The sequence below is a fragment of the Dromiciops gliroides genome, chromosome 4 (genome assembly GCF_019393635.1).
Source record: "Dromiciops gliroides isolate mDroGli1 chromosome 4, mDroGli1.pri, whole genome shotgun sequence".
In the NCBI taxonomy this organism is placed as follows: Eukaryota; Metazoa; Chordata; class Mammalia; order Microbiotheria; family Microbiotheriidae; genus Dromiciops; species Dromiciops gliroides.
The window spans coordinates 462,348,343-462,373,402 of record NC_057864.1 but is presented as its reverse complement, the minus strand read 5'-3'; the positions used below and the strand labels follow the sequence as shown (position 1 = coordinate 462,373,402).

At 51.4% G+C, this 25,060-nt stretch overlaps 1 protein-coding gene across 5 annotated transcripts in view; it reads left to right on the top strand.

Moving 5' to 3' along the window:
• The window catches only part of KIAA0100 (KIAA0100 ortholog), a 33,233-nt gene that overhangs the window by 6,217 nt on the left and 1,956 nt on the right, over positions 1 to 25,060 (top strand). For 3 of the 5 annotated variants that reach the window (XM_044001400.1, XM_044001398.1, XM_044001401.1), the window contains exons 10-38: positions 164 to 231; positions 413 to 558; positions 997 to 1,115; positions 1,252 to 1,415; positions 1,613 to 1,871; positions 2,751 to 2,956; positions 8,719 to 9,778; positions 10,163 to 10,354; positions 10,501 to 10,703; positions 10,798 to 10,916; positions 11,036 to 11,256; positions 11,496 to 11,686; positions 11,826 to 11,925; positions 12,058 to 12,260; positions 12,642 to 12,936; positions 15,425 to 15,582; positions 16,951 to 17,157; positions 20,059 to 20,164; positions 20,457 to 20,642; positions 20,950 to 21,071; positions 21,388 to 21,543; positions 21,629 to 21,738; positions 22,264 to 22,444; positions 22,532 to 22,618; positions 22,797 to 22,907; positions 24,087 to 24,222; positions 24,327 to 24,457; positions 24,581 to 24,682; positions 24,924 to 25,058. In XM_044001400.1, the coding sequence (XP_043857335.1) occupies positions 164 to 231; positions 413 to 558; positions 997 to 1,115; positions 1,252 to 1,415; positions 1,613 to 1,871; positions 2,751 to 2,956; positions 8,719 to 9,778; positions 10,163 to 10,354; positions 10,501 to 10,703; positions 10,798 to 10,916; positions 11,036 to 11,256; positions 11,496 to 11,686; positions 11,826 to 11,925; positions 12,058 to 12,260; positions 12,642 to 12,936; positions 15,425 to 15,582; positions 16,951 to 17,157; positions 20,059 to 20,164; positions 20,457 to 20,642; positions 20,950 to 21,071; positions 21,388 to 21,543; positions 21,629 to 21,738; positions 22,264 to 22,444; positions 22,532 to 22,618; positions 22,797 to 22,907; positions 24,087 to 24,222; positions 24,327 to 24,457; positions 24,581 to 24,682; positions 24,924 to 25,058 (5,474 nt within the window). Of the gene's footprint in view, positions 1 to 163; positions 232 to 412; positions 559 to 996; positions 1,116 to 1,251; positions 1,416 to 1,612; positions 1,872 to 2,750; positions 2,957 to 8,718; positions 9,779 to 10,162; positions 10,355 to 10,500; positions 10,704 to 10,797; positions 10,929 to 11,035; positions 11,257 to 11,495; positions 11,687 to 11,825; positions 11,926 to 12,057; positions 12,261 to 12,641; positions 12,937 to 15,424; positions 15,583 to 16,950; positions 17,158 to 20,058; positions 20,165 to 20,456; positions 20,643 to 20,837; positions 21,072 to 21,387; positions 21,544 to 21,628; positions 21,739 to 22,263; positions 22,445 to 22,531; positions 22,619 to 22,796; positions 22,908 to 24,086; positions 24,223 to 24,326; positions 24,458 to 24,580; positions 24,683 to 24,923; positions 25,059 to 25,060 lie in introns of those variants that run through there. The other 2 variants (XM_044001402.1, XM_044001403.1) reach the window with 2 other exon arrangements.

Genomic DNA, 25,060 nt, shown 5'->3' with positions numbered 1-25,060 from the left:
TACTACGACCCTAAGTTGGGATGACGAAGGGCAGGGAAGATGCTGAAAGGAAGAAGTCCCTAAACTCGGGGAAGGTGGTGCGGGGGTGGGGTGGGGGGTGGTAGAAGTCAGGAATCTGCTTCTCTCCCTCCAAGCTCCTTCATGGTCCTTTTGCCTCCTGCAGATGGGCTGCTGCTTTCTCAGAGCCGTCAGCGCATCCTCTGCCTAAACTCCCTAAAGGCCAGCGTGCAGGTGAGGGCCTCAGCCCCTCCCCAGCCCCACCCTGCCATTAGTGCTCCTCAAGCTGGTAGCTAGTCCCCTTCCCAAAGAGGGGGCATATGGAGAGACCAGACCCCACCCCCTACCTCTCTCCCCTCCCCTCCTCCTTTTCCTTCTTCTCCTCCTCCTCCTCAGCCCTCGTACCTTCCTCTAGGTGACCACCATTGACCTCTCCGCCTCTCTGGTGCTCAGCACGTGCATTGTCCACTACCGGCACCAGGAATTCTCTCACTGGCTGCACATGTTGTCGAGAGAGAGGCAGGGGTCAAAGCGGCCCGTCTCCCACACCAGGAAAACCAGGTGAGATCAACCGTCTCCCAGTGTTCCACCTTCTGGCTTGGTTCCCTAGGACAGTGCTAGCATATTCCAGATGGGCATCCTTCTCATGTGAGCACATCGGGGGCCCTCAGTAAACACCTCTTATTTGGTTGGGCTCCTAAATAGTAGGAGCCACGTGGTGGCTCTCTGGAAATGCTTGGAACCACGTCGCACTCAAGGGCTGAGTTAGATTTTTGGTGGTGGCGATGGCTGCTTTCTTGGCTGTAGCTTTTTGGGTTTCTGTAGAAGCCAGAGGGACCAGGGCATTGAACATGTTTTCAGCTCGTTAGTCTCCCTCCGGCTGTCTGCTCTTCTGAGGATCCTATCAAAGCTCTGCTTCTCTGCTCCGCCCTCAGAGCCAACAAGAAGCCATCTCCAGGTGGGTGCCGACCCTTACGGTGCTGTTTTTTCCTTCTGCAGAAGCTTCCCTCAGATTCTGGCCCCCATCATCCTCAGCACTTCTGTCTCCAATGTCAATGTTTCCGTTCAGCTTGGAGACACTCCCCCCTTTGCTCTGGGCTTCAATTCCATCTCTCTGGGTAAGGTTCCTGGGAAGGGAGCAGTGAGTGTGTCCATTTTAGGGGGGCCAAGCCAGCTTGACAGTCATGATGGTCTTGGCTTGAGGGCAGGAAGCTGAAGACATCACCTCATCCCTTCCCACCGTCTTCCCTTCAGACTACCAGCACCTGAGGCCCCAGAGCATCCATCAGCGGGGCGTCCTGGCCGTGGACCACTTGTGCTGGCGTGTGGGAAATGACTCTCACATCCAGCGGGCACCCCACCCACCCAACATGCATGTCTGGGGTGAGGCCCTTGTCCTCGACTCCTTCACACTACAGGTAGGTGAGGAGCCCCTGGCCCTTGTGCCCCATGCTAGGTATCCAAGAGCCCCTCACACATGCTTTCTTGACTGAACTGTGGAATGATGATGAGCATTTCATGATGAGCCATGATATTGGAAGAAGGCGGTTCCCAAATCTGTATAAGGAGTGGGGGCAGGGCAGCTTACATCCAGACATCTCCATTCCCTTTCTAGGGCAGCTATAACCAGCCCCTGGGTCTGAGCAGCACTCAGTCGGACACCCTCTTCCTAGACTGTACCATCCGAGGTCTGCAGGTGGAGGCGTCAGACACTTGTGCTGAATGCCTCGCTCGAATCCTATCCCTGGTGGGTTCTTGGTCTGGGAAGCCAGTCCCGCCCAGGGAACTTCCTTCTGGGGAATGTCCTGTGCTCCTGTGGAAGGTGGACTTGAAGGTGGAGGACATGAACCTGTTCACCCTTTCTAGCCTGGTGGGTAAGTGTGGGCCCAGTGGCTCCAGCGAGAAGCCACATGCAGAGTGGGGACCACCCAATGGCGAGCAGAGACCTTCCCTTACTAAAGCAGGCGATGCTGGTCTGTTTGATTCTCCAGGAACTGGCCTGCTAATCACTCTGGGGTGGAAGAGGTACCACTATTCAGGGATGCTCTTTATTTTTATTCTTTTTTTTTTTTTTTGGTGAGGCAGTTGGGGTTAAGTGACTTGCCCAGGGTCACACAGCCAGTAAGTGTTAAGTGTCTGAGGCTGGATTTGAACTCAGGTCCTTCTGACTCCAGGGCCAGTGCTCTATCCACTGCACCACCTAGCTGCCCTGGATGCTCTTTATTCTTAAACACTCCTAAGGGGTGAGGTGTTCATGGTGCTTCGATATTTGGATTTGCCTGTCATTCGTGGTTTCCACTGTGCAGGTTGAGAACATATGGAAGGATTCAGATCAGTTCAGATCACAGTCTTTCCATGTCTTTGCAACCTGTCTTTCTGTAATTCTTCCATTGAGGATCCACCCATGCTGTGGAGGTGCTATTTCCCTGTAGCAGATGAGAGAATGAGACATACAGATCTAGGCCATTTTCTTTTTTTCTTGAATAACACTGAATGGCTGGGGGTGAGAGAGAGGACTTGTCAGTGTCTCTTGCTGTGCCTAATCTAGACAGGCCTCTTGCAGGAGACGAACTCTCAGGTGACCTTGGGATGAAGAATGGGGATAGAGTGGCTAGGCTGGTAGGACAGAAGGGAGTAAGTAGAAGGCTCAAGGAGAGGTGGAGGGAAGAGAATAGATGGAAGGGGAGAGAAGGAAGCAGAGCTGCCATTTGGGAATGTGGAGCCCCAGTCTAATGGGGAGTCTGGGATTCCAGGTGCCTCGGAGGTCCGACTGGACACCCTGACAGTCCTGGGCAGTGCTGAGAGCTCCACGGTCGGGATCCAAGGGCTCGTCCTGGCCCTGGTAAAGACAGTCACAGAGAAGATGCAGCCGTGTTGCAAGGCCCCCGACATTCCCACTCCTGTGCTCAGCCTTTCCATGCTCTCCATCACCTACCACAGTAGCATCCGTTCTCTGGAGGTAAGGCCTGGGCACTGGACGGTAGGGTCAGCATCCCCTTCCCTCATGGTTTGGATCCTTGTCCCGTGGAAGACAAGCAGCAGCATTGGCTCTTCAGCCAGCCCTCCCTCTGACCTCACTGGGGTTTTCTGCACAGACTCTAAAAGGCCTAGAGATTGGCATAGAACCATCCCAGTGAGGACTGCAGGGGAGGGAAGGGCCCGAGTCCTCGCTCAGGGGCATCACTGTCCTCGAAGAAGCCAAGAACTTCCTTTGGTGAGAAGGAGATCTGAGGCAGTTTGTCCATGCTGGAATTTTGTTTCCTGTGGCCTGCTTTCCCAGTCTGTTAAACAGTTCTCTTCATAATGCTCTTTAGCTCAAGACATAGTGTGTGGAACTTCAGGCCTTCCCAGCTGATGCTGTACTTGTAACATTCATCAAGGGCATTTTTCACATTAGTTGTCCTCTTCTGATTGCAGCTATGGGATACCAGGGCACAGCTCATGTTAACAGTAGTCCTTATAATAGTGGCATACATTGACATGCATAAATTTGGTTCCATCTTTACTTAAAAATCTGTAGTGGTTCCCAGCAGCCAGTTTGTAAAATGTAGCTACCTCTGCCTGGCACTCAGGACTTTCCACAGTCAGGGGTCAGCCTGCATTTCTTCTTTTTCTCTTTTTAAAATGATCTACTAGGGGCAGCTAGGTGGCCCAGTGGATAAAGAACCGGCCTTGGATTCAGGAGTACCTGAGTTCAAATCCGACCTCAGACACTTGACTTACTAGCTGTGTGACCCTGAGCAAGTCACTTAACCCCCATTGCCCAGTAAAAAAAAAAAAAAAGATCTACTGGTAATCTTCCATTTTTATATCATTGTCATTTCCCATTGAGTGTCCCCCCCCCCCACTCTCTTTCTCTCTCTCTCTCCCCCTTTCTCTCCTGTGTAATCCTCCATTCTAGCAAACAAATGCAGTTAAGCAAAACAAAGTTGACATCCGCTGTGTCTGAAAATGTAGGCCACGTTGCACACCCATTGTCCCCTAAACCCCTCTCTGCCAAGGGCAACAGCTGCGCTTCACCTTCAAGTTCTCTGAAGTCCTGATTGGCCATGATGTCGATCATAGTTCTGAAGCCATTCCGCATTGTTTTCCATTACCTTGCTGTCATCATTTTGTAAACTCTTTTCCTGGGTCCATCACTTTACTCCATATCAGTTCCTTCCTACAAGCCTATCCAGTCTATCCAAATTTCTGTCCATCTTTTCTTAAGGCACAATAAAATCTCACTACATTTAGATAACCCAGTTCAGCAGTACCTCAGTCAGTGGCACCTACTTTCCTTCCAGTTCTTTGCTACTATATATTTCTCTGTATAGATCACGGGACCTGTTGTTTAGTCATTGATCTTCTTGGGATGTTCTGAAAAGTGGTATTTGTGAGTAGTCGGTCAGAGGATTGTGTGCCACGTCGTGACTTGAAAGATCATTCCTAACAATCTTTGTCAAATGGCTGGACTGCGGTGTGATTAGGGGTGCCTCTCTTCTCACTACCCCTCCAACATTGGCAGTGTGATGATGGGTACATCCTGAAGCCTCAGCGCCGTCTAACTCGGCATTTCTTTTATCGTTGGTGATTCAGAGTGTTCTTTTACATGACTGCTTTTCCCCTTTTGAAAACTGCCTGCTCAGATCCTCTCCTTTGGCCACTTATCTGTTGGGAAATGAATCTTGTGCTGATGAGGACAAGAACCTCATGTGTCCTATAAGCACTACTTAAAGGAACTGGGAGTTCTCAGCCTCGAAGAGAGAAGACTGGGGGAAATGAGAGCTGTCTTTAAGTATTTGAGGGCCCTTCACATGCAGTGGGATTTGACTTGTACTGTTTGGCTCCAGAAACAGAACCAGGAGCAGGAGCAGTGGGTGGAAGTTGGAGAGAGACCAGTTTAGACGATGGGAACAAAAACTAACCCAAGTGAAAGATCCATTCTGAAGTAGAGAATGGGCTGTTCTCCTTGGAAGTCTCCACCTCCATATGGCTGGGCGGCCTTCTGAGGGGGAGATTCCCTCTGTGTGTACTTTGTTTTTGATTTTTTTTGGTTTTTTGGTGAGGCAGTTGGGGTTAAGTGACTTGCCCAGGGTCACACAGCTAGTAAGTGTCAAGTGTCTGAGGCCAGCTTTGAACTCAGGTCCTCCTGAATCCAGGGCTGGTGCTTTATCCACTGCGCCACCTAGCTGCCCCTTCTGTGTGTACTTTGGACAAGGTGATGCTGTGCTTCCTTCCAACTCTCAGATGCTGTGATATTTATACACTTGTGTCCGTTTTCTGTATATCTTGGATAGACTGACCTTTAGCAAGATATACTAGGTCTTCATCTTTTTTTGGGGGGGGGGGGACAATGGGGATTAAGTGACTTGCCCAGGGTCACACAGCTAGTAAGTGTCAAGTGTCTGAGGCCAGCTTTGACCTCAGGTCCTCCTGAATCCAGGGCCGGTGCTTTATCCACTGCGCCACCGAGCTGCCCCAGGTCTTCATCTTTTACCAGCAGTAAAGACTGTTCCTCTCAATTTACTCCCTCTCTAAGCATCGATTTGATTTGTACAACAGCTGTTCAGTTTATATGATCAAAATGATCCCCTTGATCTTTTGTGATCCCTGTTACCTCTTGTTTAGTTAAGCGTTCTTCCAGTAGCAATAGGTGTGCAATGCACTTCCTTTCTTCTCTCTCTCTTTTTTTATGACCTTTTCTATTTAGATCGTGTATCCATAAGGAGTTTATTGTGGTGTAAGTTTGTTAGTCTAAACCTCATTTCAGTCAAACTGCTTTCTGGTTATCCCAGTGGTTTTTCTTGACCAGTGGAGTCCTCATCTCAGTAGCTGATGTCTTGGGTTCATTAAACAGTAGGCTGCTATAGTTAGTAGCTTCTGGGTCTTCCTTGCTTAGTTCATGTATGCTGCTGAGCAGCCTTTTTGTTCTTCCACCAGTTCCAAATAGTTTTTGTGACCCGTGTGTTCTGGTGTAGTGTAAGATCTGGTGAGGGTGGCCCCTTCATCCCTACTTTCTTTATGATCTTCCTTGACTTTTAGTTCTTCCACATAAATTTTGTTATTATTTTGTTGAATCTTATAAAGGGAAGGGAAGGCCAGGGCAAGACCTTGGATATAGCACTGATTTTGTGCTCGGTGGGGTAGCTAGGTGGTGCCGTGGATAAAGCACCAGCCCTGGATTCGAGAGGACCTGAGTTCAAATGTGGCCTCAGACATTTGATACTTACTAGCTGTGTGATCCTGGGCAAGTCAGTTAACCAACCCTCATTGCCCTGCAAAAAACCAAAAACAACCCCAGTGTTTTTGCATGGCTACTCATGTATAACTTATATTGAATTGCTTGAGTACATGGTGGGGGGAGGGAGGGAGGAAGAGAAGTTAGAACACAAAGTTTAAAAAAAAATTTATGTCAAAATTTGTTTTTTACATATAATTTGGAAAAAGTAAAATTCTAAATGATTATGTGCTGGGCAACATGCTATGCACTTTACAATTAATTATTCTGTCAATACATATTTAGTAAGCACCTACTATGTGCCAGACACTATGCTAAGTGTTGGGACTACAAAAAGAGACAAAAATCAGCCCTTGCCCTCAGGCAGTTTACAGTCTATTGAAGGAAACAACATGCAAACAAATAGATGCAGGCTATCATATTGTATATTATTATATATATATTATTTATTATACTCCTATGTTATATATTATTTCATACATGTATGTATATGTACACACATATATAACATACATGTATACATAAATATGAAACAGACTTTTTACAGGATAAAAGAAATAATTAACAGAGAGAAAACACTGGAATCAAGAGGGATTGGGGAAGGCTTCCTGTAGGAGGCGGGATTTTAGTTGGAACAGAAAGGTCAGGAGCTGGAGAGGAGCATGTTCTAGGCATAGGAGACAGTAGAGAAGATGCCTGGAAATGAGCCATGGAGAGTCTCATTCCTGGAACAGCTGGGGGCCTATGTCCCTGCATTGAAGAGTGTATGGGGGGGGGGGGCAGCTAGGTAGTATAGTGGATAGAACACCAGTCCTGGAGTCAGGAGGACCTGAGTTCAAATCTGGCCTCAGACACTTGACACTTACTAGCTGTGTGACCCTGGGCAAGTCACGTAACCCTCATTGCCCAACCAACCCCCCCCCCCAAATGTCATTAGGAAAAGTGTATGTTGGGGAGTGAGGTGTAAGAAGACTGGAGAAGGAGGAGGGCTTTGAATGCCAAACAGAGCATTTTGTTTGGATCCTGGAAGTAATGGGGAGCCACTGGAGTTTACTGAGCAGGGGAGTGACATGGTTGGACTTGCAGAATCACTTTGCTGGCTTCATTGAAGATGGACTGGAGTGGGGGGAGACTTGAGGCAGGCAGACCCACCAGCAGACTTTGCAGTCGTCCAGATGTGAGGGCACATACCAGGTGGGAGCAGTGTTGGAGGAGAGAAGGAGCTCTCACTTTCTCCTCACAACAGCCCTGCATAGTAGGTGCTGTTATTATCCCCATTTTTCAGTTGAGGAAACTGAGGCAGACAGTAGTTAAGTGACTCGCCCAGAGTCACATAGCCAGTGTGTGATTTGAACTTGCGTCTTCTTCCTGACTCTACTCAAAGCTCTACCCACGGCCACTGCGCCCCCTAGCTGCCAGTAAAGTAACCTGTTAGTAGTTTGACTGACTTGACTCCCAGTCTGTCAGTCTGTTGCCATTTTATTATATTGGCAACACCTAACCACAAATAGTGAATCCTTCCCATTTTTATGAGGTGCACGTTTGTCCTGGCTCTCCTCCATGTCCTATGTACTCCAGTCAGCCCTCTGAACATTGCCCACAGCCTCCCTTGCATAACTACTTACATTGTTCCCTGTGTCTAGAATGTCCTTCTTTTTCTCCACCTTTAGAGTTTCCACCCACCCTTGAAAGTTCAGCTCAGAAGTCACCTTCTTGATAAGACTGTCCTTCTTCTCTACCCATTCCTCGCCAGTGGTGCCAGCCTCCATTCTTGGCCTTTACATAGCACACTTTGCTCTACAGTGCGCTGAAATACTTACAAGGGACGTTGTAAATGTTAGTTGGCCAGTAGGGTTCATGTCTGGTCTTTTCATTAGACCACAACCTCTGTTAGGACAGGGATGATATCTTGTCTATACTTCCTGTCTCAAAGAAGGCACTTAATGAAGGTTGGTTGGATGGTGGTTAGTGATTTACTAAGAACTTTCCTCCCAACAGCTCCATGGAGTGGGTAGTGCTGATATTATCCTCATTTGAAAGAGGAGAAACTGAGGCACAGAGAAATGGTGAAGTGACTTGGCCACAGTCAAACAGCCATAAAATGTCAGGGTTGGGATTAGAGCTCAGGTTTTCTGCTTGTGAGCCCAGGGCTCCTGAGAGAGTAGACATTTGGTTTTTCAATGAGGGCCAGACCAGCCGCTCAGGGGAGTACCAAAGAAATAACTGGTACCTGCCTTCAGGGCGTTTACAGTCTCGTTGAAGAGACAGTACACAGACATGAAACAACTCGAAAATGTGTGGTTGCAAGACAATATAAAACTCACTTTGGTGTGTTTGAAGAAAAGCAAAGTGAGGGAGCCAGTTGGGTAGTTGGAAACATTTCTGGGTAGAGAAGAGTCCTGTGCCAGGGGTACAGTGTTGATGGAATGTTGGCCCCCTGGGGAGCAGTGTTGGATGGGCTTGAACCAAGAGAGTAACATCTGCCCTTGATTCCCCCAAAGGTGCAGTGTGGGGCAGGGCTGATGGTGCTCTGGAGCCCCCCGGACCACATGTACCTGTACCAGCATGTCCTGGCCACGCTGCAGTGCCGAGATCTCCTCAGAGCCCGGGGGGAGCCAGGAACCCTGGCTGAGCCTGATGCCACTCCTCCTGAACCAGCCCCACCCAAGCGGCTCCTGAACCTGACCTTGGAGGTGAGCACAGCCAAGCTGACGGCCTTTGTGGCTGAGGACAAGTTCATCACGCTGGTGGCTGAGAGTGTGTCCCTGAGTCGCCATGGGGGCTCCCTCCAAGTCTACTGCCCGGAGCTGGCGGCTGGCTTTGACGGCAACAGCATCTTCAGCTTCAAGGAAGTGGAAGTGCAGTTGCTGTCCGAGCTGGAAGAGATGATCTTGCACCGCAACCCCTTCCCCGCCCTGGAGACCCTGCGCAACCGGGTCTGGCTTTTCTCCCTGGGCTCAGTGTCGGTGGAGTTTCCTTACCAGTACGACTTCTCTCGGACGCTGGACGAGGCCGTGGGTGTGCAGAAGTGGCTCAAGGGGCTACACCGAGGGGCTCGGGCTGGGGGGCCTCCAGCCCCAGCTCCACTGCCACCTGACTTGCTGATCAAGGTGCAGCACTTCTCCTGGGTCTTCCTGGATGACATCTTTGAGGTGAAGCTGCGGGACAACTATGAGCTGATGAAGGATGAGAGCAAGGAAAGCGCCAAGCGGTTGCAGCTGCTGGACGCCAAAGTGGCTGCCCTGCGCAAGCAGCATGGGGAGTTGCTCCCCGCCCGCAAGATCGAGGAGCTCTATGCCTCCCTGGAGCGCAAGAACATCGAGATCTACATCCAGCGCTCCCGCCGCCTCTATGGGAACACGCCCATGCGCCGGGCCCTGCTCACCTGGAGCCTGGCAGGGCTGGAGCTGGTGGCCCTGGCCGATGCCTCCTTCCACGGGCCTGAGCGGGTGCTGAGGCAGCTGCGGGAGCTTGACCCCGGCAGCCCCTTCCCCAGCGAGGGCCTTGAGCTGGCCATCCAGTGGTGCCGGATGCTCAAGTGCAGCATGAAGACCTTCCTGGGTAAGCGGTGCTCCCCCTACCCAGCCTCTTGTCAGGCAGGCCAGCTTCCCAAGCGCTCTGAGGAGCTGGGGGAGCAGCCCTGACTTCGAGCATATAGTGTAGCATAGGAAAACCCCCCTCCTCACATCTGGAACCCTGCTTGGCTTATGGTGAATGGGTTCCCCCTCCCTTCCTATGGACTTCTCTGGGCTAGAGTTGCCCCTCTGGGGTAGGTCTTTTCTCCTGGGCTATAGTGGGTGATCTGTGTCCTTCCCCGTGCCTTTTTACATGGTTTTGCCATCCCAGTGTGGCATCCTCAGGCCTTGACCTGAGTTGGTGAATGAGAAAACCCAAGGGAGATGACATGGGTTCCTGAGCGTCTGTCCCGTGTGTCTTTCCATGCAGTGCGGATCCGTGATTACCCACGCTACCTGTTTGAGATTCGTGATTGGAGGCTGCTAGGCCGATTGGTGGGCACGGAGCAGAGTGGGCAGCCCTGCTCCCGATGGCGACAGACCCTGCATCTGGGACCCCCCTGGGGCGATGTGGTCGTGGAAAGGAACATGCCTCCACTCAAGTTCTACCACGATTTCCGTTGTGAGTGGGTGTGGGAGTTTGGTTTGGAGGGGAGACACCTATGATGAAGAGGGTGGTCAGTGAGGTAAAGTTCATCTCCAAGACTCAGGGAGAATCCTGGGACTTTGGTAAAATGTTTGTGAGTGACTGGCCGACATTTCCTCCAGCTGAAGTCTTCCAGTACACGGTGGTCTGGGGGCCATGCTGGGACCCAGCCTGGACGCTAATCGGCCAGTCCGTGGACCTCTTGACCAAGCCCTCTGCCGACCCCAGTGCTCCCCTGCCCTGGTGGGACAAGAGCCGCTTGCTTTTTCATGGGGACTGGCATATGGACATCGAGCAGGCCAACCTGCATCAGCTGGCTACAGAGGTGAGCGGCTGGGCAGGGAGGCTGTGGATGTTGTCTTCCTCCCATCTGGTTGTGATGCTCAATGCTATAGGACGTGTCTATGGCTTACTTACAGGACCCCTACAATACCACTGAAAACATGCACTGGGAGTGGAACCACCTGTTTTTTCACTGGAAACCAGGCCAGTTTGTATTCAAGGGTGACTTGGACGTCAACGTGAGGACAGCCTCCAAGTGAGTCCAGCGGTGGGTACTCCTCGGTTTGGGGTAGCGGGGATGTCGCCGAGGGGAAGGGATGAGTTTGGGGCATTGGGGCAAGGGCACTGAGGGCCGGGGGCTCCTTTGTGAGGCAGGTACGACGATTGCTGCTTCCTACACTTGCCTGACCTCTGTATGACACTGGACCTGCAGTGGTTGTGCCACGGCAACCCCCATGACCACCACAGCGTCACCCTTCGAGCGCCAGAGTTCTTGCCTGAAGTGTCCCTGGGCCAGGCCCACGACTCCTACCGGGCCTTCAGATCCGAGAACCTCAACCTCTCCATCAAGATGGACCTGACACGGCACAGCGGGAGTAAGGCTGGGAAGGGGGCTGCGCAGGCCTGGGCGGGAAACTGGGAGACAAGAGAAAGCACAGGAAGCTTTGGTTTGGCCTATGTTGGGAGGGAAGAAGGAACCTTGGTCCCCAGGACCCAGAAAGTGCCAAGATGACAGGTCTGGGGCCTTTGGTCACAGTCAGAAAGGTGCCGGTTTTCTTGCATCCCCCTGAAGCCAGGCCGCTGGCTGAGGCTTCCCCCTTCTCTGCCTTGGCAGCAATGTCCCAGCCCCGGATTCTGCTGTATAGCAGTACTCTTCGGTGGATGCAAAACTTCTGGGCAACGTGGACCAGCGTGACCCGGCCTATCTGTCGAGGAAAGCTCTTCAGTAACCTGAAGCCGGGGAAGAAGAAGCTCGGCCAGCACTACAAGCAGCTCTCCTACACGGCGCTCTTCCCCCAGCTGCAGGTCTGAGCGGGGCCCTCCAGGCTTGGCTGCACTCTGCCTTGTGGCGCCCCCCCCCTTCCTCTCCGTAGCCCCGGAGGCTTTCCTTTGCACCTCTCATCCCCCTCTCGGTCACCTACCCACTGCCGTCGTCTCTCCTCAGGTACACTACTGGGCCTCATTTGCTCAGCAGCGGGGCATTCAGGTCGAGTGCAGCCAGGGCCACGTCTTCACTCGGGGGACCCAACGCCTCATACCTCAAGGTTTGCCCAGCTGCCCCTCGGTCTCCTTCCTCCTGTCTCTGCCCACACCCCTCTACCCCCTTTCTGCCTCCCTAACCCCATCCCAGGGGGCTTGCTGGGCAGACCTCTGAGTGCCTGTCTCACATCTCACAGCAGGCACTGTGATGCGCCGCCTCATCTCTGAATGGAGTGTGACACAGATGGTGAGTGACTTGAGTCAGGTGACAGTGCATCTGATGGCTTCACCCAGCGACGAGAGCTCCGACCACCGTCTCGATCTGCTGGTGACGAAGACTCACCTCCTGAGCCTGTCCTCCCTCACCTACCAGCGGCATAGCAACCGTACTGCTGAAGAGGTATCTTCTTGAGCCTGAGGGCTCCCTCCTCCCCGCTTGGGGGAGGAGGCACCCCAGACCTGCCTGACTTCCTCTCCCCCAGGTCCACAGGTGATTTCTCCATAAATCCTTTGTTTGGAAGCGTTTTTCCATCTGGATGAGGTCTTTATGTTGAGTCAGATACATTCTCAGTCCTGAGGCCTAATGTCCTGGGATATAATTGGGTCAGTCAAATGAGAGCTCTCCACATCCTTCCTAGTTGCCCCAAGTCGATTTCTTTTTTGGTGGTGCTGTTCTCCGTGCCCTTGCAGTTCAGATGCTTGAGCAGCCCACAGCCCCAGGTGGGAGTCAGTCCTAGGCCCCACATGACTCACCTTTATCCAGCTCTTCCTCTTTCTTCAGGAGCTCTCCTCCCGAGATGGGGACCCTGCCTTTCATACCCACCAGTTGCACTTAGTGGACCTGCGGGCTTCCTGGACCACCACCAACAGGGACATTGCCTTTGGCCTCTACGATGGCTACAAAAAGGCGGCTGTGCTCAAACGAAACCTTTCCACGGAGGCCCTGAAGGGGTTAAAGATCGATCCCCAGCTGCCAGCCAAAAAGCCCAAGCGGGGTGTCCTGCCCAACCCCCCAGCCCCACCTCGGGTCAATACCCCCAGCCTCAGCAAAGGGCCTGAGAAGGGCTCCTCCGGAGGTAAGGTTGGGGAGGAGATGCTGTGGATCAATTTAATAAGTGGACATGACAAGGTCAATTGGATCAGGGATCACAGACCCCAGGGATCGTCTGGCCTCACTCCCTCGTTCTCTTATTTTTATTGTTGCCTCGTGTTTTCACACCAGTCGTTTCTTATCGGATCACTCACCTCGTCAAACATAGAACAAAGAAAAACATGTAGAACCAACCAAGGCAATCGCTCCACGTTGTCAGGATGCCCCCTTCATCAGGAGCCCCCTCCTTGGGTGTTTCTATATTATTTCATCACAGTGGCCTCAGTGTACATTGTTGGAACCATTAGCTTATAGTTCTCCTGGTTCTGCTCATTTCCCTCTGAAATCTTTCCTAAAAGTCTGTCCATGCTTTCTCAAATCTCTTACATTCACCTTTTCTTATGGTGCAATAAGGTTCCATTCCATTCATATGTTGCAGTTTGTTCAGACATTTCTCATTTGATGCCACCCCTCTGCTCAAGAACCTTCCGAGGCTCCCTATTACCTCCAGGATCAAGTCCTGTGCTTCACATTTAAGTCTCTTTGTACTTTTCCAGGCTTCTTACACTTTATTGCACTAGGTCTATAGGCCAGTGTGTCCATTTCCTTGAATGCATCCCTCCCATTTCCGATCTCAGTGCCTTTGCAGCGGCTCTCATCCCTCTCATCCTTGCTTGGAATGCTCTCTGGCTTTGCCTCTGCCTGTGAGGTTCCTTGGTTTCCTCTCAGATGTGGCTCAGACCCAACTTTCACGAGGCTTTTTCTGGCCTTCCCAGACCCCCGGGTGCTGGTGCCTTTGTCTTTGAGATGACTTTCCGTCAGCTCTGTGCACAAATACAAATCTTGGATGTATCTAGTTGTTTCCATGTTTGTCTCTCCCTTTGGAATGTGGGCTCCTCGAGGGCAGGGCAGTTTTTATCTTTCTTGGTGACTCCAGTGCTTTTCCTGGAGGCTGGAACATGGTAAGCAGTTCATAAATGCTGGTTGATTGACTCTGACTGATATAGCTACTTTTGTTTCTATTTTTCTGCTGTCACAAAGAAGAGTTGCTTTGGATGTACTGGTGTGTTTACCTTCCCTGGGGTATATGCCTAGGAGAACATCTTTTTCATTTTACAAATGAAAAACCAAATGAGACCAACGGAAGTGAAAACCATTGTGTATTGCCCTTAGTTGACAGCACTGGATTCCAAGTGAGAAGAGGCCTGGATTCTAATCCTGCCTCTTACCCTTTGTGTCTGGGGGCCAGCCTGTAAGATCTGTGAGCCTTAGTGTCCTCATCTGCACAATGGGTGTATACATTTAGTAGCTGCCTAAGAGGATTGGATCGGGTCTGATGTACATAAGACATTTTGTAAACCTGAAAGCAAAGTGAGTTGGAAGGGAAGGGAATGTGTCTGTGAGCCAGGAAGTCAGCAGCGGACCCTGCTGGAGGGGAGTGTTTGACTTTTCTGATTCCAGAGACAGGCACTGCTCTCACTGGTCTGGAACTGGTGACTTCAGCTCGTGAAGACAGCTAGCCCACTGCTCTCTACTCATCTTGGGTCTCAGCCCCATGGTGGTCATCTCCTGTCCCTTCTTTTCCAGTCCAAAGATCGTTCTTGTTGTCAGAGAAGCAAAACAAGGCAGGAATGGAGGGGCTCTGGCAGCTTCTCCTCCCCTCCCCCCATCGTGCAGGGGCCCCGTTCACCTTCCAGGCTCCCTTTGCTCATTAGAGCCTTAAGAAGACACCTTGCTGTGGTCCTCACTCTTTGCCACTCGCAGCCAGTGCTGAGCATCCGCTCTCTTGGCACTCTTCCTAGGGGAGCGGGCCGTCCACACATTTGTGCTCCCTCTTGGTCATCTGCCTGGGCTTCTGTCTTCTGTGTACAGCTCTTTAAAGTCCAAGCGGGTTGGTCATGTCCTTGGGTATCCACAGGGATCTCTTCAGGCAACTCTTCTTTTTCTTCTTCATTAGAATTGTTTCTGAGCCTTCATTCCCATGATTGAGCGTCCCATCCTGGCCCGGCCTGACTTCCCACGTCCATGGGATCCTACTTGTCCTTTCTCTATATCCTTAGAAATGTGCTATCTGTATGTCAGACTCTGCTCAACTTTCTTCTTCTTCCCTGCCATACATTCAAAGATGGAGTAGTCACCTAGAGCAGGATTGCCGTCATTTCCGTCCAGCAACCAGTCCTTCCTTGTTAGTGAAGAGCAGAGCCAGGAGAGAATTTTGCCCTGTTAGCACTTTTTTCTGCTTGCTCTATTGGCTCGTTTTCAGTTCTGTTTCATACCACAAAGACTGGGGCATTAAAGGGCCCACAACAGAGACTATGAGGAAAGTTCTAGGACTAGGGGAGAGGGAGTTTACTTAAGGAGGATTATGATCCTGGGGGGCAATGGGGAGAGGAGGGGAGAATTCCATATGTTTTCTGGTTCAGCAGTATGTGATTAGACATGATTCTGACCATGGCCCTCTTCTTCCTCATCAGGTGCCCACATGTTGCGGAAGCTGATTGAGGAGACAGATAAATTTGTGGTGTTCACAGAAGAGGAGTCTGGTGTCAGCGAGCAGCTGTGTGGCATCGCTGCCTGTCAGACAGATGATATTTTCAACCGCAACTGCCTCATTGAGCTGGTCAACTGCCAGGTACCCTTCTCACCAGCACCCCAACCAAGGGGAAGGGTTTGGAGAGACCTCTCAAGCCAGTCGCTCTGCGGGGCTTTGAGCCTCTGGTGTTAAGAGCCTGCTGGGTAGTGGTCTGGGGAAGCCTTTTAAACGCATGGAATAAAGTACATAGTGTGTTGGAGGAAACTAGTCATCTTGACTTACAGTCATCGAAATATATTTTTTTAAATATATGGATCCTTGGGGGCAGGTAGGTGACTCAGTGGATAAAGCACCGGCCCTGGAGTCAGGAGGACCTGAGCTCAAAGCCAGCCTCAGACACTTGGCACTTACTAGCTGTGTGACCCTGGGCAAGTCACTTAACCCTCATTGCTTGCAGCAAAAAAAAAAAAAAAAAGGTATGGACCCAAGTTTGAAAACTCCTGTTCTACCAGGAAGAGATCACTCTGCTAAAAAATATTCCCATCTTTGAAGGCCAGAGAAGGTGAGGAACTTGGCCCTTGGTCACTTTCCCTCCGTCTCACTCTTTACTTGGTGATCGGGAGGTGGGTGCTTCTTCTGAGACATGCACAGAGAGGCATTGCAGGAAAGTGGCAGGTGGGGCCCAGGGTGTTCTTGGGCTGGGGAGCCAGAGGGGCCTGTGGGCCAGCCATAGCATTTGGTAGAAACTTTGAAACAAAATTGTATTCATCTTAAGCTTACGTACAAAGAAAGAAAAGGAAAAAGGAACATTTCTATGGACACAGTAGAACATAAGAGGATTCTATATAAACAATAAATTTCCATTTCAAGAAAACCTGTGTAATAAACACTACTTGTTATTTTCAGAGCTACCCTAGCTTTTCTGTGTTTCCTTCTAACTTTTGTTCTCTGCCGCGCACTTTTTATTTTAACTTTTTCTCCCTTTCCCTTTTTGTGCCCTAGAGAAGGCTATAATTAAACGTGACATACTCTCTCCATCTCTGTGTCTGTCTGTCTCTCTATGTATGCATGCATGCACATGTGTACACACATATTTATACATATATGCACATATACATATATGTGTGTGCACATACACATACGTAAGACCATACTGTGCACGTTTCTATTTGTCACTTCTTTCTCTGGAGGTAGCTCGTATCTTCTTTCATATGTCCAAGTCTTTCCATGTTTTTCTAAATCAAGCAGCTCATCATTTCTTCTATCGCAGTTGTCATAGATCATAACCCTATACCACAGCTTGTTTAGCCATTCCCCAATTGAAGGGCATCTATTATTTTAACCAGATGACTTGGTATAAACGTATGCAGCTGATCGGTGGCAGGATGAAATCTTTTATTCTTTTGGCTTATTTTCCCTCTTCCTCAGTGGTCCTGGTGTCCGACAGCTGCTTTTCTTTGCCCATAGATGGTTCTTCGAGGTGCAGAGACAGAGGGCTGTGTCATTGTGTCTGCTGCCAAAGCCCAGCTGCTTCAGTGCCAACACCACCCGGCCTGGTACGGCGACACCCTAAAGCAGAAGACATCCTGGACGTGTCTCCTGGATGGCATGCAGTACTTTGCTACCACCGAGAGCAGCCCTACTGAGCGTGATGACCGGCAGCTCTGGCTGGAGGTCAGTGCACACTACTCTCCCCCACCCATGTAATGAGTAAAACTATATGTGGTGGCTGTCCCAAGTATAGGGAAAATTAGCTGTGGTTTCTAATATAGTTGCTACTTATAAATTAGAAGCTTTAGCATCAGTTTTTGGGCATTAAGCATTTATTAAAGTATATTAAATATTAGTAAAGAGAGAACATGTAAGAGTTCAGAAAGTTCAGAAGCCCTACATAGAAGAGTCAGAACAAGGCACCCTCACCACCTTCAAGTCTCAGGCCAAAAAGAGAAAGTTCCTGTGCCTGTGAGAGTGAAAGCTACCTCTGGGTCTGGACAAGAGGCGGTCCTTACACACTGCTTCAAGCTCATTGGCTAGTATCACCCAGACCCATTGGTTCACTGGACTTGAGGGTGGTCCATGAGCAGACTGTGCCGAGGTCAGCAAACGCACTCCTTGAAGGCCAGGCTGTCAGGCAGGTGTGGTTTCAATCAAGTCAACTTCAAGTGAGTCAATCAGCAAAGTCAATCCAAATCAATCTTTTTTTTTTCCCAATCAATCTTAACATAATCCCAGCGGGGGCGGGGAGGGGAGCCCTCTGGGTGTTCCAAAACCCATTATTTTCTCACATCCAGCAGGACTAGGCACATCTTTCCCATTATTGAACGTCACTCCTGGCTCCCTCTTGCCTCTGGGATCAAATATGTACGGACTTTTCTCTTTGGTTTTTCAAACCATTTACCATCTGACTCCAGGCTGCCTTTCCAGGCTTCTTTGTGGACATCATACTAGGGGAGCAGGAGAGAGCTCGCTCTCCCTCTCCTATTTCTGTGTCTTTGGATACCTACATGGCACGCCCGCTTCCCCTCCACCTCCCATAGGAAGCCTCTCCAGACTCTCTTTCCCCCTCACCAGTTGTCAAGGCCCTCGCTCTAGAAATCACTTTGTATGTATTCGTGCTTAGTCATTTTTGTGCCGAGTATTTCCCTCAAGAGAATGTAAGCTTCTTGAGGGTAGCTACTCTTTCATTTATTTTTGTATCACCAGGCAGCCAATGCCTGGCACTTATTAGAGACTTCATCAGTGTGTGCTGAGTGAGTGAGTGAAATGAATCATTGACCTTTGTAGCAGTCAGCACAGGTGGGGAAATTCTTCCCATTGCCTGTTGCTGTCAGCCAAGTGTGGTGATGATGGCAGGAGTTCTGTGTTTGTAGAGCCTTGATATCTTTTAGGTTCTTCTCATACCCTCAGCACGTAGTACAAAGTTTGTTGGGCTTTTGACACCTGCTTGTTGAATCACCCCTCCATGGAGAGCACAGCCCTGCCCACACACCATGCGGGGGGGACCAAAGCAGGTGCCAAGCCTGGGAGCATGTTGTTAGTGGCATCTGACCTCTCGTGATCACTGTTTGTTGTTTGTCGCTGATTGCATTTGTCAAGTGAGAGCAGATCTGATTTTAGGGCTCCCCTGGGCGGACTCTCAGAATGTGCTCAGGCCTGTGAGAGGGTGTGCTGTGGGGAATAGAGAGGACAGGAGCTGGGAGCAGAGCTACAGGAAGTGTTCAGACTGTCCTTAATCTCTTGCTGAAGCACCCAGAGGCTGCAACAGCAGGAGAACCAGTTCTTGGGGTGATGGTGGTGAGAGGACAACTGCAAGGTCTCACCAGCAATATTGGACATTGGTGCCTTTAGTTATTAACAAGTGCAGGGGGCAGCTGGGTGGCACAGTAGATAAAGCACTGGCCTTGGATTCAGGAGGACCTGAGTTCAAATCCAGCCTCAGACACTTGACACTTACTAGCTGTGTGACCCTGGGCAAGTCACTTAACCCCCATTGCCCCGCAAAAAACGAAACAAAACAACAACAACAACAAAAAAAACAAGTGCAGCAAAATAAGGGGATTCTTCCCCCTCCCCAAGCCATGTTCCCTTTATCCATACTGCTGATGCAGCTGACAAGCACCAAAGCAAAAGTCACACTTGTTAGCCTGTTCTTTGGGAATAAAGCTGATCCCTCCTCCCTCACCCTAACAGACAGAGGAGCTCGGTGTAGGCAACATTCAGTATAATTATACAAGAGGTAAGAAACGTTCAAATCACATGTCACACCAGACAGGGGACGGGCAGATTGGTGGTGCTATGAAGAGGGCCTTGAGCTGATCCAGGCAAAGGGTGCCCCTGGCAGCAAACACATGCAGAGCAGCTGTTCTCCCTGTTGTGGTGGGCCGAGGGGAGCTGGGAAGCAGCCCGTCGCAGGCACACCCGGCCTTGGATCTTAGGTGGAAGTGACTGTGGCCTTCTGAGAATGATGCACTTGGGGATACTGTCCCTGTCCCATCAAAAAGGGGTATGTGACGGTACATTTTTCACAGAACTGATCCTCTGCGAATCAGTGTATTCAATGGCCGAGGGCTCTGCATTGTTTTCCCTTTTTCCAGTGTTCTCATTTAACTCCTGCTCTGGACCCCTCCTGGCAGAGAGGTTTCAATGCATGTCACTCTCGGTTTCACCAGCCCATCCTGCCATTATCCTTGTCCACAGAGAACAATGGGAATGTGAACAGGGCTAGAGAAGCTTCAGCTTTAGTGAAAGTGTGCACTGTCCAGAGTCTGATTTCTGATTTTTGCTTCCCACATTTCCTTGGCCAGCAGGGACTTTGGGAAAGGAGGGTTTACGGTCATGGCTGTGTCCTTGGAAGGCTCAAGGCCAGGCTTGGAGAACCGAAGGCATTTGAAGCTATGAAGGGGACTGTCTGTCTTCTTCTGTGGGGGTTTCTCTAGAGATCTGGGAATGGGAGGGCCATGGAACAAGCGGCGACAGCTCTCGGGTTAGGATGTGGGTCCCGTTTGCCCAGCAAGCGTCTGGCTCCTTAGCATCTGTGGCTATCATGGCTGAAGCTGCCTGCCCTTCCTTCCCCAGGTGAAGAACATCGAGGAGCATCGGGAGCGGGAACGTGCCCTGGACTCAGTGCAGGAGCTGATGGAAAGTGGGCAGGCTGTGGGTGGCATGGTCAGCACCACCACAGGTGGGTGTGGCAGGGTGCCAGGAAAGGGCCTGGGGTGCCAGGGAAGGTCTCAGGCCTTCAGCCTTCTCTTTGGGCCTGATCGTGCTGGGGCAGGGAGCAGGTGGAAGAGCACAGTGGAAGTTGCCCTTGGACTAGGCTGCTCATCTCTGAGTTTCTGCTGGCTTTCCCTGGAGTCTTTGGGCTCTTATAGCTAGATGCAAAGGCTCTCAGGCCTGGCTCTTTGGGTGTGAGTCAGCGGGATGGCCCCTGTGGAGGAGAACTTGCCCCTGAGTGGGCTTTCTCCCCTGTCCAGACTGGAACCAACCAGCGGAGGCACAGCAAGCCCAGCAAGTCCAGCGGATCATCTCTCGCTGCAGCTGCCGGATGTATTACATCAGCTATAGCCATGACATTGACCCTGAGCTGGCCACTCAGATCAAGCCACCAGAGGTCTGTGAGCAGCAGGAAGAAAAGGAGGATCTGCTCAAGAAACAGGAAGGTGGGCAAGAGCCAATGGGGAGAGGGGTTCCCCGGGGAGCTGCCCTCTGCCGGGGCCTGGGACCTGGGTGTTTGCCAAAGTTCCCGCTGGTCATGCCCCCTTGGGGCTAGCCTCAGGGGATAGACTGGCCCTAGGCTTTATGGTTCTGCTTCAGAGACAGCATTAGTTCTAACGAGGACCCCGCTCATGACCTAGAGACAACCAGTGTTTCAGCCTCGATGCAGTCTCCCGGCCTGTGAGGCTCCGGGGTGTGGAGGGTTCCACGGAGGGGCCCAGATGTCCTCCTTAACCCAGCCTGATGTCACAGGGGCTGTGGACACCTTCACCCTCATCCACCATGAACTGGAGATCTCTACCAACCCAGCCCAGTATGCCATGATCCTGGACATTGTCAACAACTTGTTGCTCCATGTGGAGCCCAAGCGGAAGGTAAGCCTGGCTTCTTGACTTCGGGCCCTGTGCCTCTTTGGGAGTGCTTGGCTGGGCTCTTCCTCCCTGAGGAGAGCCTCACAGGTGGGTCAGCATCGGTGGCTCCTCAGTGACGGCAGGGCTGGATCTCTTGGTCCTGTCCGGTTACCGCTTAACCACCACAGTAACCCCTATGTGGACCTGATCCGTGGCCGGGAGCAGGAGATCCCTGATCTGAGCTCAGCCCCTTCTCTCCCTCTTCCCCTTGGAGGGCAAAGATGCTTTCGCCCTGCGCCCAGCTATGCCCACGGGCCTTGTTCTTGCTCCCCTCTCTTAGGAGCATAGTGAGAAAAAGCAGCGGGTCCGCTTCCAGCTAGAGATCTCCAGCAACCCGGAGGAGCAGCGCAGTAGCATCCTCCACTTACAGGAGGCCGTCAGGCAGCACGTGGCTCAGATCCGGCAGCTGGAGAAGCAGATGTACTCCATCATGAAGGTGGGGGCACAGGGAAGGAGAGGGGGGGCGCCCTGGGCGCCGAGAGGGAGATCCCGCTCACCGCTGCCCGCTCTGCTTTCCCCAGTCTCTGCAGGACGACAGCAAGAACGAGAACCTCCTTGACCTGAACCAGAAGCTGAGCCAGGAGAAGGCTGACCTGCAGCTGGAGAGCGAGGAGCTGAATATCCTCATCAGGTGAGCCTGCAGGGCCCAGAGCCTTCTCGCGAGGGGAGGCCGTTGACTTGGGGTTTTTTCCTGTCTGTCTCCTTCTGGCAGCCTCTGCCCAGGAGCTGATAACCGGGCTTGGCTTCCTCGCCTCCCTCCCTTTGGCTCCCAAGCAGGTTGCATCCAGGAACAGATGGTTCTGAGGGAGGCACGCAGGGATATTTGGGGAAGAGCCAAGTCCCTTCTGGCTGGCAGCCTTGATGCCATGGCTCTGAACCTGAAACTCTATCTGGAGTTTGCTCAGCCGGAGGGTGTGATTGCAACTTAAATATTGGCCTTGGTTACAGGGAGGGAGCTTGGGGTTTCTTGATAAAGCAGAGCAGAGAAACAGGATTGGGCTTTGTGCGGCCTGGTGGCTGGGGCGGTGAGTCCAGGCCGGTCTCAGACTTGAGCCTGGAGTTTCCTCCTGCATTTGGGATGCCCTTGATACGCACGTTTGACCTGTCTGGCTTTGGCTCTGTCTGCTCCCTCCTGACCTCACCATCATGCTGTCAGGTGTTTTAAAGACTTCCAGCTCCAACGGGCCAACAAGATGGAACTTCGAAAGCAGCAAGAGGACGTGAGTGTGGCCCGCCGCACCGAGTTCTACTTTGCCCAAGCACGATGGCGCCTCACTGAGGAGGACGGGCAGCTGGGCATCGCCGAGCTGGAGCTGCAGCGATTCCTCTATAGCAAGGTAGTGCCGTGGCCCGCAGAGCCTCAGGAGGGCCCCTGGCAAGCCCCGGGAGGAGCTTATGGCAGTGGGTCACGTCTGTCTTAACAGGTGAATAAGTCTGACGACACGGCTGAGCATCTCCTGGAGCTGGGCTGGTTCACGATGAACAACCTCCTGCCCAATGCGGTCTATAAGGCAAGGTCCCTTCCTGCTGCCCAGCCCTGCGTACCCTCTTCCCTGCCCAGGCCCATCCCCCCTGCAGAGAGCAGTGGGAGAGAGTGCTGGAAAAGCAGGGCCTCTCCCCTGGCTCTCCCTACAACTCTTTGGGCACCAGGTGGATCTGGATATTCAGTTTCACTCTTTCATCCCAAAGGTGGTGCTGCGGCCCCAGAGCTCCTGCCAGTCTGGCCGGCAGCTGGCCCTGCGCCTGTTCAGCAAAGTCCGGCCTCCTGTGGGGGGCATCTCCATCAAGGAGCACTTTGAGGTGAGGTCACCCTACTCCTGGGAGTCTAAGGGGAAGCAAAAGACAGGGCTGTTTCTACAGTAGAATCAGGCAAAGGAAGAGTGACCAACTTTGTTGTTTCCTGTGTCTTTTTTCTTTTTTGATAAATTTTTATTTATATTTTTTGTTTTTAGTTCATTTCTATTTCCCACTGTATTCCCCCCTCAGAGAGCTATCCCCTATCATATGAAAAAAGGAAGAAAATTTCCACAAAATTAACCACTGCTTCAAAGTCTGACATCATAACCAGTAGCTCCCATCTGTCATCCCTCTCTTCTTCAAAGGAGTATTCTCATGTCTCTTCTTTGGGGCCAGGCTTGGCCATTGCAGTTCCCCAGCATTCAGTTCTGGTTTTGTTGTTTGGTCTGGTCGTGGTGTGGGTTGTTTTCCTGGTTGTGCAGACTTCACTCTGCATCGGTTCATTTAGGTCTTCCTGTGTTTCTCTGTATTCATTACATTCATCGTGTCTTTCGCCCAAGTACCACTCCATTACATTCATGTACCACAGCTTGTTTAACCATTCCCCAGTCAGTGAGCATCTCCTTTGTTTCCAGTTTTTTGCTGTTGTAAATATTTCGGTGTGTTTGGGACCTATCTTTTTGTTTTGTCATTGATACCCGGCAGCAAAATATACGGGGTCAGAGGGTAGGAACATTTTAGTCACTTTCCTTGCATCGTTCCAGATTGCTTTCCAGAATGATTAGACCAATCTGCACTTCCAGCAGCACTGCATTAGCGTGCATATCCTCACAGAATATCTCCAAAATTGACTATTTCCATATTTTTCATCTTTTCTCATTGCTTTGATTGAAATTTTTTATTGGTGCTTTGGAGCATTCCATCATATGATTATTAATCATTTGCAATTCTTTTGAGAAACTAACTTGATTTTTATTTTTTCAATGAACAAAATCTGCCTTCTCTCTTCAACCTTCCCTGAATTACCCCAAAAAAGGAAAACAAAACCCTTGTAACAAATATTCATCGTCAAGCAAAACACCTTCCCACACTGGCCACGCACCTCCCATCCATCCCCTTTGTGAGGGTGTGGAAACTTGTCTTTAACTGAGAGTCCTCTGGAGTTCTTGGTCTTTGCACTGATGTGAGTTCTCTGGGGGCAGCTGACACACTTTCAACCATCTGCCTGCCTCTGTCTCGCAGGTCAATGTGGTTCCCCTCACCATCCAGTTGACACACCAGTTCTTCCATAGAATGATGGGCTTTTTCTTTCCGGGTCGTAGCATGGAGGATGAGGAGGTTGGCGATGAAGAGGACAAGTCCAAGCTCGTGACCACAGGTGAGGGCCTCGGGATGGGCCTCCCTCAGAGCGGGGCAGAAGCCCCAGAAAGGAGCTGAGGCCATGGAGAGGGGGTGATGGCCAGCCTGCTCGTTCTCTCCTAGGGATGCCAGTGGTAAAGCCACGGCAGCTGATCACCGCCGAGGATGCAGTGTCTCTGGGCCCTGGCAAGGGTGTGGCCCAGGGCCTGAACCGTGGCTCTGGGGTCAGGAGGTCATTCCGCAAAGCACCAGAGGTACCCACTGTATCCTTGGCGTGACTGGATGGGGGCGGGGTCATCTCTCCCTGCTTCTTGGGACTCCCGGCTCACCCACGAGCCTTTCTCTTGGATGGATCTCATTTCTTCTGCCTTCCTCAGCACCCTGTGGATGACATTGACAAAATGAAAGAACGGGCGGCCATGAACAACTCCTTCATCTACATCAAGATCCCTCAAGTCCCACTTTGTGTCAGCTATAAGGTCTGGCCCTCCCTGGGCATGCTGGGGCCTGGTGAGGGTGGGGAGGTGGCCAAGAGTCTGTGGCCCAGAACCTCTGGTGAGCTCTGGCACTCTCTCTCCTCCCCCAAGTGGTTGAAGGGCCCGTTGCTGTTGTGTCAGGCAGGGGAGGCATGTATTGGCGGTCTCTGCACAGTGCCAGCAGCCTGGCTGCTCCTCAGTGGGTGCATGAAGCCTGTCTCTGTGTCTCCCCTCCCCCATGCAGGGTGAGAAGAACAGTGTGGATTGGGGTGACCTTAACCTGGTGCTGCCATGTCTGGAGTATCACAACAACACATGGACGTGGCTGGACTTCGCCATGGCTGTAAAGAGGGACAGCCGCAAAGCCCTGGTTGCCCAGGT